General features: G+C 36.8%; 1 protein-coding gene across 1 annotated transcript in view; it reads left to right on the top strand.

Annotated features, from left to right (window-relative positions):
* Positions 1 to 15,008, top strand: part of LOC145990945 (uncharacterized) — a 70,961-nt gene that overhangs the window by 37,374 nt on the left and 18,579 nt on the right. The window contains exons 7-9 of the mRNA XM_083126510.1: positions 4,667 to 4,859; positions 11,077 to 11,391; positions 12,966 to 13,136. Of these exons, the coding sequence (XP_082982636.1) occupies positions 4,667 to 4,859; positions 11,077 to 11,391; positions 12,966 to 13,136 (679 nt within the window). The remainder of the gene's footprint in view (positions 1 to 4,666; positions 4,860 to 11,076; positions 11,392 to 12,965; positions 13,137 to 15,008) is intronic.

Genomic DNA, 15,008 nt, shown 5'->3' with positions numbered 1-15,008 from the left:
TGCTTTGTATCTAAAATGTTTGTCTTCTTTGAACAGAAAGTAGGAGTATAAGATATAACAAACTTTGCAATATTCGAAACCACCATTACCATTTTACGTAACTTGATTCTGCGCATTCCACGTGGCATGTGACTTCCTCCTATCATCGAAATAACTTTCTCTTACTATTTCCTTTCCTCTCGTGAACTACAGAGACCTATGTTAACTTCTTAGCATGGTGGATAAACTTTACACCCAACGATATACTCCTGAAAAAAATCCTGCCTAGGTGGAGATTCGAACTTACGACCTCCCTCGTAGGAATCAAGCACGCTACCTCTTCCCAGGTAGCTCATGTTAAAATTTGCTACCAGTTTGAAGAAACCAATTCGCACATAATGTGATATCTATAATTTCCTCATGGCAATCTTCATGAGGAAACTAATTCAGATAAAATCCGAGAAACGCTGAAAGGGAAAAATGATGAACATGTCTATTGGCGTTTTGTCATTATTTGTAAATTGTGTAAAAATTTTGTGTTTTGAACAAGCAATCGTTTAGTTACGAAGTATTTTGTTGTTTGTTTAAAGTAGGAACAGGAGAGCGAAAAGGAGTCATTTGAACCAGACCCCGTTTGACAAGAAACTTCAGCTTTTTTCCAAAGACTGTATGAAGAGAGAGAGGAACGTATGAAATATAAAATATGTGTGAAATTAAAACAATGGAAACCTTGAAAGATAATACTAACGAACTTCAAACTATGAAAAACATATTTTCGTGGTGGAAAACTCCAAATCATTTTCGAAATATGAACTTGGTGTTTTTCTTTATTATGAAGTGGAGATATGAGACGATACGATCCCTCAGCAAGAAAATTTTAAGTAAGCTACCTCCAACTTTTTCAATGGTCATAATTACTAATTAGGGTCCGGAAGTTGATGAAAAATCAACTTTTTTTTCTGACCCTTAAAAACAATGCTAAACCTGATATCATGTCCGTTTCCTTTCAGTTAGAGCCGGAAAACACTTTCTATTTTACATTTTTTCTTCATATTTCGGCCTTTTTTGGCTTTTGTCAGTATTTTTAACAGTTTGTGTTGCATTTTTACTTATTTTTGAGGTTTATTGTTCTCCCCTGTCGTTTCGTACATTTTAAATGCATTTGATAGTAAAACTTACATATTTAGATTTCTTGACATGGTCCTTTTAGCAAATTCACCATGAATCGAAAATACGGTCAATGGAAAAGCATAATGTTATTCTTAACTGAAATGTTTGGCAATAGATTAAAATGCTTTGTGTGAAGATCTTCTTTGAGGTTCTATTTCAGGACACTATTATCGCTTTAATATGTAGTTTTAAAGTAAAATTAGTCACAATATTAAATGCAATTACACTCTGGTATACGCGAAACAGAACTGTTATTTTCGGATGCTGGCCGACTACAGTATCATAGAAGACCCACTCTGAAAGGAGATGAATTGGTTGATTTGGTATTTTAAGTCAACTTTATGCATAGTAAGGCTAACCGGGACTGGACCTACAGTTTAAAGTGGGATCCGAACCGAGTACATAAAATAACGTGAACCGTGTGGTGTAGGGGAATCGTTTGCTTATGGAATGGAAGGTCATGGGTTCAAACCTACTTCTTTGCAAAATCTTTTTCGGGAAGTAAACGGCTTTGGACGAGAATGCTTATCTACGTTTCTTGGATATTTCCGTTGATATTTATGCTATTTATGTCCAGCATTTCCGGATGCAGAAAGTTGACATGTAACTTCTTAATATGTGTTAACTTATAACAGCTGAAACATACTGGTAATGTGCGAATTACTCACAATTAAATACAAACTTTAGGCTAAAAGACTAAAAATCGGCAACTTACGTGTGTGAGTATGAAGATATGGCCAACGGAAAGATTCACTTTCTTGACTTGTGCCTTACTAAAACCGGACAACGGATCGTAACCGGGGTCTTCCATAAACCGTTAGCTGGAGAGATGTACCTCCATAAGAGATCCCAACACTCGAATAGGACTAAATTAAATGTTTTTCTTAACTTTTTCATTCGCGCCGAAAGACTGTGCAATGACGAGAAAGAGAAAGAGAAAGAAGGGGAATGGATAAGGAAGGTGGGGGTAAAGAACGGGTACACTATCCGCGACCTGGAAAAAGTAGCTAGGAAAGCCAAAAGGATTATTAGGCAAGAAACATCGCAAAATGACAAAGGGGATAAAAAAACTGAGATAGGAAACGGGGAAAAAAACACATATTTTGTCGGGATCCCATATTTTAAGGGGGTCTCAGAGAAAATTGAAAAGTCCGTGAGGGGTTACGGAATAAAATGTGGGGTAAGAGCGCCCCGGAGTATTGAAAAGCACTTTACATCCTATAAGAAGGGGAGGGGGGATAAGCGCAATAACCCTGAAGAGCGGAAAGGAGTATACAGGATAGTGTGTGAATGCGGAAAGGAATATGTGGGACAAACCGGGAGAAGTATGCAAGTTAGGTGGGGAGAGCATGATAAAGACGTAAAGGAGGGCATACCCAAAACCGGATTATCTGAACACATATTGGTTAACCAACATAAGATTGCTAAAAGGGAAGTTATTAGGGAGGTTAACAATAAATTGGATAGAAACGTATATGAAGCTGCCTATATATGCGCGAAAAATTGGAATAAACTTAATAGGGACGATGGGAATTTAGAAGACGGCTGGGTTAATTTCTTTAAAAAATGGGATAAGGTCGCAGTGTTTAGGGACGAGATGGGCTTCCATGTTACTCCTGAGGTCAGGAAAGCCGCCGAGGTGGAGGTCGACTTCTCCTTGGATTGGTGACTCCCGAGCCCCAGTTCGGAAGAATTGAGGAGGGGAAGTTCTCTTTCCCCAGGTACGGGCTGACACCGTGCATTCGCCTACCCTGAGCATTGGACAGCAGTTCACCAACTTCAGCCTTGGATGTTCTTTTGTTTTTATAGTATTGCGCGGTTTTAGATGTGTAATTTATATTCTTTTTTAGAAAGTGTCCTTCAAGCAACTTTTTAACCTAAATCCTTAACCTTCACTTTCACGACGAGGCACCATGTCCGGTGTCTGAACAACTTCGTTTCAACCTGAAGAAGGAGGTAGTGCAACCTCCGAAACGTAGTACGAAAAATCTCATACTCACACACGTAAGTTGCCGATTTTTAGTCTTTTAGCCTAAAGTTTGTAGGTTATAACAGCTGAATGATAGGAAAAAGTATTTCCTAAAATCCTGCCAGTCACTGAAAGATTAAAAACATTAGTAGAAGCATTACTTGAGACATGCACAGTGGCCACGATTATGGAGTGTGGAGGGGCAGATGATCCAGCACTATACTAAACATTATCTACCAAGGGAAAGAAACTGTCCTTGCCCTCCCCACACCTTGCCCCATCAGTTTTGAAACAAAATCGCAGCCACTGAGCATGCACCGCATACATATTTACAGTAATATCATATAATATTATATTACGTTATTAGAACACTTCGTACTTGGTAAATAAAAAGGAAAAAATAATCAGGAAAGAGTGGGATTTGAACCTACGATGTTTCGATCTTGACGAAAACAGTAAAAAGACGAAAGTGCTGTCATTTAACCAACTACTCCAGGAGATTGCTAACGGAAAGCTCGGTAAAACACGTTAATCTCTGTTGAAGCAACATTGTGCCGGAGTTTCGAACCATTTTTCGCCATGAACCAAGGAAAAGACACACTTTGTAGAATCATTTGGTGTTGTGCAAGGTATCTTTACTAAACATTTCGCATAAAATCATCATAAATTTGCCTTCTTGCATTCAAATGTGACCACAATTCTTTCCAGGTGGATGAGAACCTGTTCAGTGTTTCACAATGCACATACAGTTTCCTATTTTCAAATTCAGAACGAAGAATATTGAAATATTTTCAACATTCGTATTTCTACTTAACATTTTTTTTGTCTACTCATATATTTTATTACTGTTTTAGGGTATCTTTACTTTATGGAATGTGAAAGAATGAAAAAAAATCACGAGCGTTTTCATTCAAGAAGAAGAAATGTTGCAAAGTTGGCTACTCTTAGTTGGCTCTGAAGCGCTATGCTGCCAAATTTACGAATTCCGGACTTTGAAATTTTTCAGGGCGGTCAAATAAGATGTTGCGAAGTGTACCATATCATACATTTTTCCCCACCAACATTTTAGGTTGAAAAATTACAGTGCATGTTACACATTGAGTAATTCAGACAGAATAATTCAGAACTTCTGCTTCAGAAACAATGTGACATCCTGAAGCAGAAGACACCTCACCATTTATTTCAAAGTGTTCCTTCAATATTGTTTAACTGTTGTTGTTTTTTTTGTTAACATCATTGTTACTAGTGTAGTGAGCAATATAAATACAATATTCATGGTAATACTGTAGTTTTTTGTTGTATTTTCTTTGCATTACCACTTTAGATTTTTCATAGTTTATCCCGTATATTTAGTTTTTTTTTATTGGGACTCACCTATACCAGTAACTACTTGGTAGTATTATACAAATCCAAAATAAAATGTTCCTTATGAACATGAACCTTCTTTATTAATATTCATAACCATACAACTTCACTGGAATTTTAATATATACTTCTACTTATGTAACCAAATTGAAATTTGTCTTCTTTTACTCTTGCTTCCTGCAGAAAGGAGATCGGTGCTTGGCTTCAACAGGGAAATTCTGCCTATCGACGTCGACATGTGCGATGCTTTGGGGGTGATGTGCATAATTTTGTTCCTGTACCTGATGCTACAGTTCACGCCAGCGGCTCCAACAAACTAAGTACAAATGCTCTGAATACAACATACGACAAAATCGAGGATACATCAGATACTCAGGTTGTTATGGCTTATCTTTTGGTTTTATGTATAATTAGCTTAATCTGTTGATACTTGAAATAGTAAACAGTTCTTTGGCTTTCAAATAAATTTCTCTTAACAGAGTCTCCACCATAAAATTCCCAACATTTTGCATGTGTGGTTATGTACAGAGCTGTGATTCTTGGCAACACATTTTCCACATAACTTTGCGAGCCTCGGCTTCCATACCATCAAGATCCCCATGGCAAAGTGGTTAGCACATCACACTACAACACCAGGGGGTCCCGGGTTTGAATCCTGACTGGGCATGGATGTTTGTGAGTGTCCATTCATAAATTTCATCATATCATCACTCATCCCACGGCCCGCTTTATTAAAGGCTGGAATCCTTAAATTTGGCAACGCTGTCTCACTGGCCTAAACATGAAGCTACATAGCATGAGCGCAAATAGCAAAATTGATGTTTACTTAAAGAAATAAGGGAATCTGTGTAAAATGTTTTTCTTTTCCAAATCTGGATGGAAGATTGACATTACGATGTAAATGGAAAACATACATTAATAATATAAATATAAATTTGCCGTTAAATAACTGGAAATAAGCAGAAAATGCAAGGCCAACTTTACATTTCATATGCAGTATGGAACTTTACAATAATGTGTAGTTTGCCCTTATTTAGTTGCTAGCATTTATGAATGACATTCAAATCTAACATCTAAATATTTAAATGATGGAAGATCTAACACACTGGCCTTAAAGTTCTAAAATTAAGACGTACAAAGTAGTTGTGGATGTGATAAACCAGCATGAACGAGTGTTACATTCAGAGTTTAAATAAATCTTATGTACATATTTCTGTGCAATGTCTTCATTTTAGCAGTCTATGACATAATTGCAAAGATTTTGTTCAACAGACAGTACATTGTAATTGAGATGTGCCTATGTACAAATATTTGTTTTGTTTGCATATAGTCCTTGTATGTACAAGGCTAAAATAATGCAGAGTGCTGGTGACGATCTACTCCCTGCGAGAAATTGAATAATTTTGCATGGTTTAGAAATTAGAAGGTTTTACATTTCCGTTGTTTTTCTCTTGCTGAGATATGTTACAGTGAATTAATTAGTGATTTTGTGTTCTACAGTTTTTGTTAGGTTAGGCAGTTTTATGCTCTTAGAAGTTTGTTTTAGTTTGTATTGTTTCCCAAATTCTTGTTTGAATGTTGAAGTTTAACCCTTGTACTTAATACAAGTAAAAGCTTATCATGTGGTGCCTTATGCTCACAACTTTTCTCAGCGTCAACGTGGAAGTTTCTTTTTGCGTAAACATGTTTTAAGCCTCTACGTCATGGTTATAGCTCTAATTTATTTTGCACATGATAATTAAGAATATTAATGACATCAATATTGGATATTTATTCATGATTCGCCACATATGAAAAATACAGAATGCTCCGTGAAATGCTGATATGTGGCACAAAAAATGTAATGTATGTTTCTAACAACTTAATAACATACTGCTTTACTTATGAATACACTAGCGAGTACAATTTGAGCAAATGAAGTGATTGTGGGATGAATAGGCTACATAAAATTATTACTTTTTTTTACGTCTGAAAGTTCATTCTCTAATGTTTCTTCCAGGTAGCATCAGCCGGCTGATGTCACAGTTTACAGGGTTGCCAAATTGAAGGCTCCGGCCTCCATTAAAGCTGGCCGTACTCATCCCCATCTTCACAAATTAGCCAAAAGTGGCACAAAAAGCAAAGTAAAATAAAGCAAATCAATCAATCAACCATACCATCAAGAATCGCAGCTCTATAACCTGAAATATAAAAAATAGATCAATTTTCCAAATGCTGGAATTTTATGATAGAGAATTTGTACAATAGAAAACTGGTTATTCATTTCATGTATTAAATGGTCTACTAGGTGGAAATTTCACTAATAATACAATAAATATATATACATAAGCATGTACTGGCACCTCCTCAACAAGGCAACAGAAGTTATTCATAAATACAATGTGTGAGATTGTTTTGATATGAAGGATGAGAGACAGTAAAGAAAGAAATGACTTGTTACATATCAGATTTTAGGTTTTGTATTACAGATGGAACTTGTATTGATCATAACAATAACAATCTGCATGCTGTTCAGTTTACAAACTGTAGTAATAAGTCAAATACCAATGTATCAGTTCGGTTCAAATTGAATCTCTTTTCCAGAGCTTGGGTATTTTGTGGGGTATCTCTGTAAAAAGCTGCTAAATTCTGAAAGTTCTGCAAAATGTTTAATTTTCATTAATTTTGCACCAACATGGGGTGGCAAAGGTGTATAGTGTAAATGACAGATATTTTGATCTGTTTGTCTCATTTGTGAATTGATGAATATTTCACAGCAAAACTCTTAGGCTGATAAGGTATACAGGGTGGCTACTCACCGGAAATTCCTTGAATTCCAGGAATTATGTGTAAATTATTGGAGCCGGAAAATATGCATGAATTCTGCTTGAATTTTTCTCCGTAGACGTGATAGTAGTATGGCATTTTGTCGGACATTCTGAAGGAACATTGAAACAAATAAGGGCAATATGCAACCGTGTAATTTGTAGAATGTCGTGGTACAGTATGAACATTTTAGGCTCCATTGATGAATACGCTTTTGTCGGATATCGCAGTCAGACTAATGTTGAACTTCGACAAAATATCTCGCTACAACATGCAGCAAAAATCGTATGCATGGCAGTCTTATGGAATTGATTTTTGTTGAATGTCTTCGGAGTGCAACATCTGACAAAAATCGCATGCATAAACAGAGCCTTGTATATCCGAGTTTGTCTGGTGTGGTACCACATTTCATTGAACAAACTTTTTGGGTTTGTGCATGCAATTTGTGTCAAACATAGCAGTTCGATATTTGTCATTCTGCTACATCCAACAAAATTCGCATGCATAAACTGAGCCTCCTTGTTAGTGTGCTGCATCACTGCAAATATGCTGCTGGAATTTTATTACTCTTCTGGCTCATTTGACCTTATTTAATGTAGCAATGCATACGAAGGTTTTCTTTCATCATCCAGGTGTAATACTGCACAAGTTAACGTACATTTACAATGACATTGCACTTTGATATGAGAGATGGTTATTAATCTGTCACTGAGTGAAGTCAATGTCCAATGTTATGAAATAAAATACAAATAATAAATATTTTAATATAATTACTCGAATCATTTCTCTGCCAGCCCTGCTAAATTTTTCAATTTTTCACTTCTACTGATTTATACAAGGGGCATCCAGAAAGTAAGTTCCAATTAGTAGGGACTGTGATTTTTCTCAAACACGATAACAGTGAAAAATGTTAATTGCTGCGAAGTAGTGTTTATGAATGTGCAGTGATGTCTGGACACATTTTTCACCCATTCAAAATAGCGAAGTAATGCAAATTTGGCATAAAATGTGAATTGTTGGCACTTCTCATGAATTAAAAAAAATGTACTTTAACAACGAAAAATACCACTAAATGAAACATTCTTGTATTTTTTGGCTTAAAAAATTAAATAAGCCATATTTGTGCACGTTCAACATTTTATTCAAGAGAAAAGTATAATGCATGTTATACATGGAATAATTCCAGCAGCCATATTAAATCACACATTTCCCATGATTTTTTCAACTTTTATCAGAACAATTTGCATCCCAGAGCCAAGTGGCGGGGTTCTGATAGGAGATAGTGTGTATCTACCGTAACACGGAGCCGCATCATCAATATTTGTCTCGAGAATTGGTGCAATTTTACTGCTGCAGATCAACCTAGAAATAATGGAAAATAAATTCCTCAAAAATCTGTTCCAACATATTAAACTATCACAGAAATACGTAGACTATGTGACCTACAATTTAAAATAATAGTTTAAAAAGCACAATGGAAGTATAAGTTTTGGTATATTTGGCAGGAAAATGTTCCAAAACTAAAACGTGAATTTTGAGAAACTTATCAATGAAAAAGCAAAAGAAATATAGGGCCAATTTTTGGTGCCATAGTATATCTGTATCTGTTACGTGAGATTCATTTAAAATTTAGTGAACAACTTTTTGTGCATGAACTAAATCGCTTTCCACACATTCGTGACAATGTCTGATAGGATGGGGCAACATCACACACAACTCGGCAGTCATTTGCAGCATTGAGACAGATGTTTGGCAATAGACTGATTTCTCGATTTGGTGACATCCCATGGCCCCCCAGATCTCTCTGTCTGTGATTTCTTTTTGTGGGGTTACCTCAAGACAAAGGTGTTCGAACATTGACCTGCATCAGTTGAGGAACTGAAGACACAAATCATCGAGGAAATCAACCAGATTCCTGGAGACATGTTACGTCGAGCCATGCACGATGTTCCTAGATGGCTTCAGGAATGTTGACGCAAAAACGGTAGTCATCTTCAAGATATGAGGCCATCTTGTGACTGTGAGTGAATTAATTTTGTAATGACATAGCCTATAATATTCATAACCATGAAAGCACTTAGTTCGAAGTTCATCTTCTTTTATTTACAATTTAAAAAAAGCCCGTATTTTTTTAACACCCTTTATTTGTACTACAGTGTAACTGTCAAAACTTTGTCCTGCCAGAAACCTCTTCAGCTGAACAAAAAGATGAAAGTCGGTACATGCAAAGCTGGAACTGTGGTCCAATATCTCTCTTGATGTGATGCAAAAGAGCCCATATGTTCTCAGCTGTATGGGGTCATGCACATTGGATTGGCCTTCCATGAATTGTCTGCACCATCGTCTGGCCATACTATTGCTCACGACGTACGGCCTGTACATCTCGCACAATTACTGGTGGGTATATACTGGATTCTAAGCGTGCAACAATCTGATTACCACATGTACCTCGCAGTTGGTGGGAGACTGTATGAGAGTTGTCATCTTTAACCTAAAATGTTTACGTTGCAACTCCCAGATTACAGCCACTTTTTCCTGCCTACATATGTGTGTCACGCTCCAACCACTAGCATCGCGTACAGACACCATTGGAACTTTTTCTGGATGCCCCTCGTATATAAACTTTTGGAAGCTCTTATCAATAGCATGTTCCTGTTTAAATATTTAGCTAAATCAGTTCTTCTATAAATTGCTTTCATTAAATTTTTAATGTGTCCCTATATACCCTTTTCGCCAACAATAATGGTATAACTGCGTGTAGTCAGTTTCACATGAAAGAAATATGACACTTTGTTTTGTACAAATCAATTGTTTCACTTATTTGCAAGAGTTAAGTTGTTTCCTTGATAGATAAAAGTGGTTTATGCATCAAAAAATAAGTCTGCACTCATGGTTCTTGCAAGCAGAGGGTTCCAAACCTCAGTGGAAATATCAACATATAATAACGAGAAAGGCTAAGGAGATTGATAAATTAAAAAACATATTTTTTCATCAATCACACTTCACTCTAATCTCATTTAGGTGTAATTTTAAAAATAATCAATTATTTTATTGAAAACTGGCAGCATATCAAAAATTCTGTAATCCCTTCCTAGCTTGTGAATTATAATAATTTTCAAAATTCACAATTTGTAGTTTGAATGCAAATCACAGTAAATTTCTTGGAATCTAATATGGGTACTTAATACAATACATACCTTGATCTGTATGACTTTCTTATTTGCAAGAATATGGATTTGGTTTATAATTGTCAGGGAAAAATTTAAATTTTGTCCTGTCCTGGAAAAGTCAGGGAATTTTATTTCTGCTTGTTTGTAGCCACCCTGAGATAGATATATATCAATCGATTGAATTGAATTAGAATTTTTGGATACATTCGAATCCCACAGACCCTTTTTATATTTGTGTGTGAGTGAGTTAATGGTGCGAGGTGGTAATACGTAAGGTTGAAAGAGTGCTTGTATACCCTTGAATTTTTAGAAAGTTTGCCTTGAAAACCGGGATTATACTTTAATTTTATGATAGTCCTAGTGTGACCACTCTGGTATAGTTGGAATGCAATACTTATACAGTGGAACCTTGATTTTACATTTCTCAGGAGAGCAAGTTGAAGAAACAAAATGCGGGAAAATCTAAAATCGAGGTTTCACTGTATATTTAAATTAATGTGTATCGAGAACAACTTGAAAATGTCTAGTGAAACCTGGAATTATAACACTTGTTTGTAGAGTGACTATCTAGCATACAGACAGCCCTTTAATAAATCCAAACCTTATTCATTCCTTCAGGAAGCCAGTGTCCAACCTCAAGGTTTTTCCAGAGGCAGGGGGAGTAATGAAACCTACATATGCGAGACTGATTCCACAGAAAACAAAAACCAAGAAATTGAAAGGGAAGATAACAGTGATTGTGGGACCAATCAACAGCAAGGTGTTTCTAGTGGCAGTAATGCAGTTAGAAATGAAGAACAAGAAGCTGGTTCCAGTGTAAATAACATAGATGTAAATAAAGAAAATAATGTAATGCCAGATGAAAATCAAGTTATATTCATCATGGATTCAGCCAAGGATGTCCTCAATGAAGTCCATAGGCTTTTGGCCGTCGTAAGTGTTCCTACAAGAGAGGAGTGTTTGTGTTACATTTTGTAATTTGTTGGTTTCATCAGTATAGCTAAAATACGTTTTTTTAAATGGAGTTCATAATTTTCAGTTCTATATTTCATCTGCCCCCACCCCCCTCCTAAGATTGAATTGGAATCTAAGAAATCTGTCGTACTAGGTATACAGGGTGTACCAGAAGTGACGGTGCAAGCTGAAACTGAAAAGTACAAGGTAGTTGAAGCAAAATAGTCTCCGTAAACAATTGGTTGCAAATAAACAGTTTGCAAGATAATTGCGAATGTATGGTTATGATCCGCTACTGTTTTGATTGTTTGTACACATCATACGCTTGTCTCCTTGTGCACCCAGAGATTTCTTTGTTTACAACTGATCACTCACAAAAGGGGGCATTGTAAACAAACCAGGCATAATAGGCATGTCACTTGTGCTGTGTGTACAAACAATTAAGTTAGTGGCGTATCGTAACCATACATTCACAATTATCTCGCAAACAGTTTGTTAGCTACCCCAAGTTTACTGAGACCTTTTTGCTTCTACTATAGTGTACTTTTCAGTTTCAATTTGCGCTATCACTTCTTGTACACCCTGTATAGTAACATTTTTTTTTCCTTGTGCCAATAGTGCACCGACTTGCAGTTCACTGTTACTGGTAACCACTTGTCCACTGACTGAACATAAAATTTGAAATCTTTAGAAAGAATGTGACTGATATGTTTAACACCTTAATAAATGCATGTAACCGTATGCTTATGAGTATTTTCATTTTGAAATTTTGACTTCCAACATTTGGCTTTTTTTTTTTCCTACAGGGCCCTACAAAACTGGTTTCATTGTTTATGTTCTAGGACTTTAGACATGGTCAAATATTGATATGCACATGAAACATGCTTTGTATCCGCATACCTACATATTTTCGATTAATTTCAGTGACCACTGCTAGATCCACATCGAGACTGGTGATAGCAAGCACACGCGGATAACTACAAGTTAATACAACACCGAAATAAACAAGTAATACAGATACGTAAGCATATTTCATGTGTACATTAATGGTCTCGCTGCATTAAAAAGGAGTTCATTCTTGTTGTTTTTAAGTCCATTTTATGCACAGAAAAGCTAACCAGGTGTGGGCCTCAGTTTAAAATTGGATCTGAACCACTATATGCCTTCACAGAGTATTGAACCGGGGACCCCTTGATTACATGGTGGTGATGCTACCACTATGCCATCAGGGAGGTCACGTTAAAAGGGAATAATTATATGTGAATACTGTACCCCATAATTCATCATCAAATGATTAATGTAAAAAAGTTGAAAAGCAACACACAATAATCAAATACAACTTCTGTGCAATATAATGTTTCAAATGCATATTCATTTGTTAGAAAACATTTTTATAATTGGAAATACAGTTCACAACAATTTTTTAGAACATTGTTAAGTATGCCATTTTCTTTGCTATGCATTACATTGTTATGGAAATTAGCATATTTGTACTGGGGATTTGTTAATTTTGATGCATATATTGCAATGTATTTATTGGACATTACTTTCAGAATCACCCTGTGGAGGAGTGTGAGCGCTTGTTGAGGAAAATAAAAGAGAGTGTACCAGACGTTGAATATTGTGTTGGATTTTGGAAGTGTGCAGCTGCAGTTGAAGAATCGAAGAAAAATTTTGATGAAGCCATAAAAAATTACTTGACTGCCATTATACAGGGAGCTGAGGTAAAGTATGTTGTTAAGGTACTCACGTTTTCCGCGAAGCTGTTTTACATAATTTTCTATTAATTTCGGTAGCCACTGTCACATCCTTGTTGGAATTTGTTGTGTTGTTGCTTGGCACATTTCTGTTGTTTTTTCCTAAATCGCCGCTAGGTGTGCTGCTGTCACCTGTATGTCTTCTGTTCACCAGATGCAGGCAACCAATATATCCATGCACCATCCACCCAAGCAAAAGGCCAACGTATGGCTAAACTTCTTCCGAAGAGCCTTCTCCTACTGTTCCAGAGAAGAACTGAGGAACGAGATAGCACGGAACTGGCACTAAAACATGGATATACTGAATGTCAACTCTCCACATGGTGCAGCAAAGCTGAAATCCAAGTCAGACAACGTGCACCATCAACACAACCTGTTCCACCATCGCAACCAAATCCCAGTAGCAAAACCAAGTGGTTTGCCTTTCCCTACCATCCTACCACATCCAACTGCCTTACCAAAGCCCTCCGCCTCTACAACATCCAAATAGCACACAAACCAACCTCCAAAATAGCTGACCAACTAAACAAACATAAACGGTACTTCCTCTCTCTCTCCAACAATCCAGGTGTCTACGATGCTGAATGAGAGTGAAAGGCTCATTACATCAGCAGATCCATCAGGAGAGAATTCAGCAGCACCTATCAAATGTAAAAACTGCCCAAGCCACCACCGGACTTTCCAAGCATATCAAATTCCACAACCATAAAATTGAGAAAGTACATGTCAAATACAAAGCACACACTCATAGACACAAAAATCAAAGAAACACACTCCATCATGCACTACAACCATGAACTGAATATAGTGGTCAGGCACGCCACGCCTGGCTTCCGTTACTGCAGCAATTAACACCGTTGAACAGCAGACGACATATGCAGACATACAGGCGACAGCAGCGCACCTAGCCGCGATTTAGGAAAAACAACAGAAACACACCAAGCAAGAACACAACGAATTCCAACGAAGATGGTGGCAGTGGCTACGGAAATTAATAGAAAATAATGTAAAACAGCTTCATGGAAAATGTGAGTACCTTTATTATCTATTACTGCATCTCTCATTCCCATAGTATAAATAAAGTATTTGTGTTAGTTAACAATGATTAAAGGAGGTGTGTGTTGCTTGGTTTAGATTGAAAACCTTGTTTTGATGCTGAATGCTGAATTGATGAAAAATTTTGTCTATAGAACAGTTTGACTGCATGTTGGCTACCTCAGAAAATTCTCAATTTTAGCAATAGTGAATGTGATGTGATACATCTGGTAAGTCAACATTGGTGAATCCACGTTTGCTTGGCACTAATTCTAACAATGTAAAGTTATGGCAGTTGATTTACCTTGATGAATTGCATTAATTGTATGAAGGCAAATCGAAAAATGTCTTTGCGCCTAATTTTTTTTCTAGCTTGTTATAAGTGTTATTACAAAAGCGAGATATACGAGCGATGCAGTAGGCTTTTCTTGGAACTGCCCTATTGTAACTTCCGATTTCTTGCATGGCACGGCGCTGTTATCAGTTGCCAAAGATGGCAGGAGTGCTCAGGAAGTCCACGCCATATGAGCAGCGAAGTTATTCGTTTGTATGGTGCAAAGGACAAACAGCCACAGGGAAATGGAGCCAGTGTTTATCAGTGTGAAGTGTGCAGTTTGAAAATGGACTGAAAAATGTGGAGGACAATGAGCGATCGGTCCGACCTCGTTTCTCGCTGACACTGGACAACATTACCAGTGTTCATGAAATGGTGAAAGCTGATCAACGTGTTCATCTGAAGGGCATTGCCACTGAACTTGGCATTTCCTATGGTAGTGTTTAAGACATAGTTCACGATTCGTTGGG

The sequence above is a fragment of the Lepisma saccharinum genome, chromosome 8 (genome assembly GCF_977018435.1).
Source record: "Lepisma saccharinum chromosome 8, izLepSacc3.1, whole genome shotgun sequence".
NCBI classification, from domain to species: Eukaryota; Metazoa; Arthropoda; class Insecta; order Zygentoma; family Lepismatidae; genus Lepisma; species Lepisma saccharinum.
The sequence above is the reverse complement of the archived record's forward strand: the minus strand, read 5'-3'. Positions and strand labels throughout refer to the sequence as shown.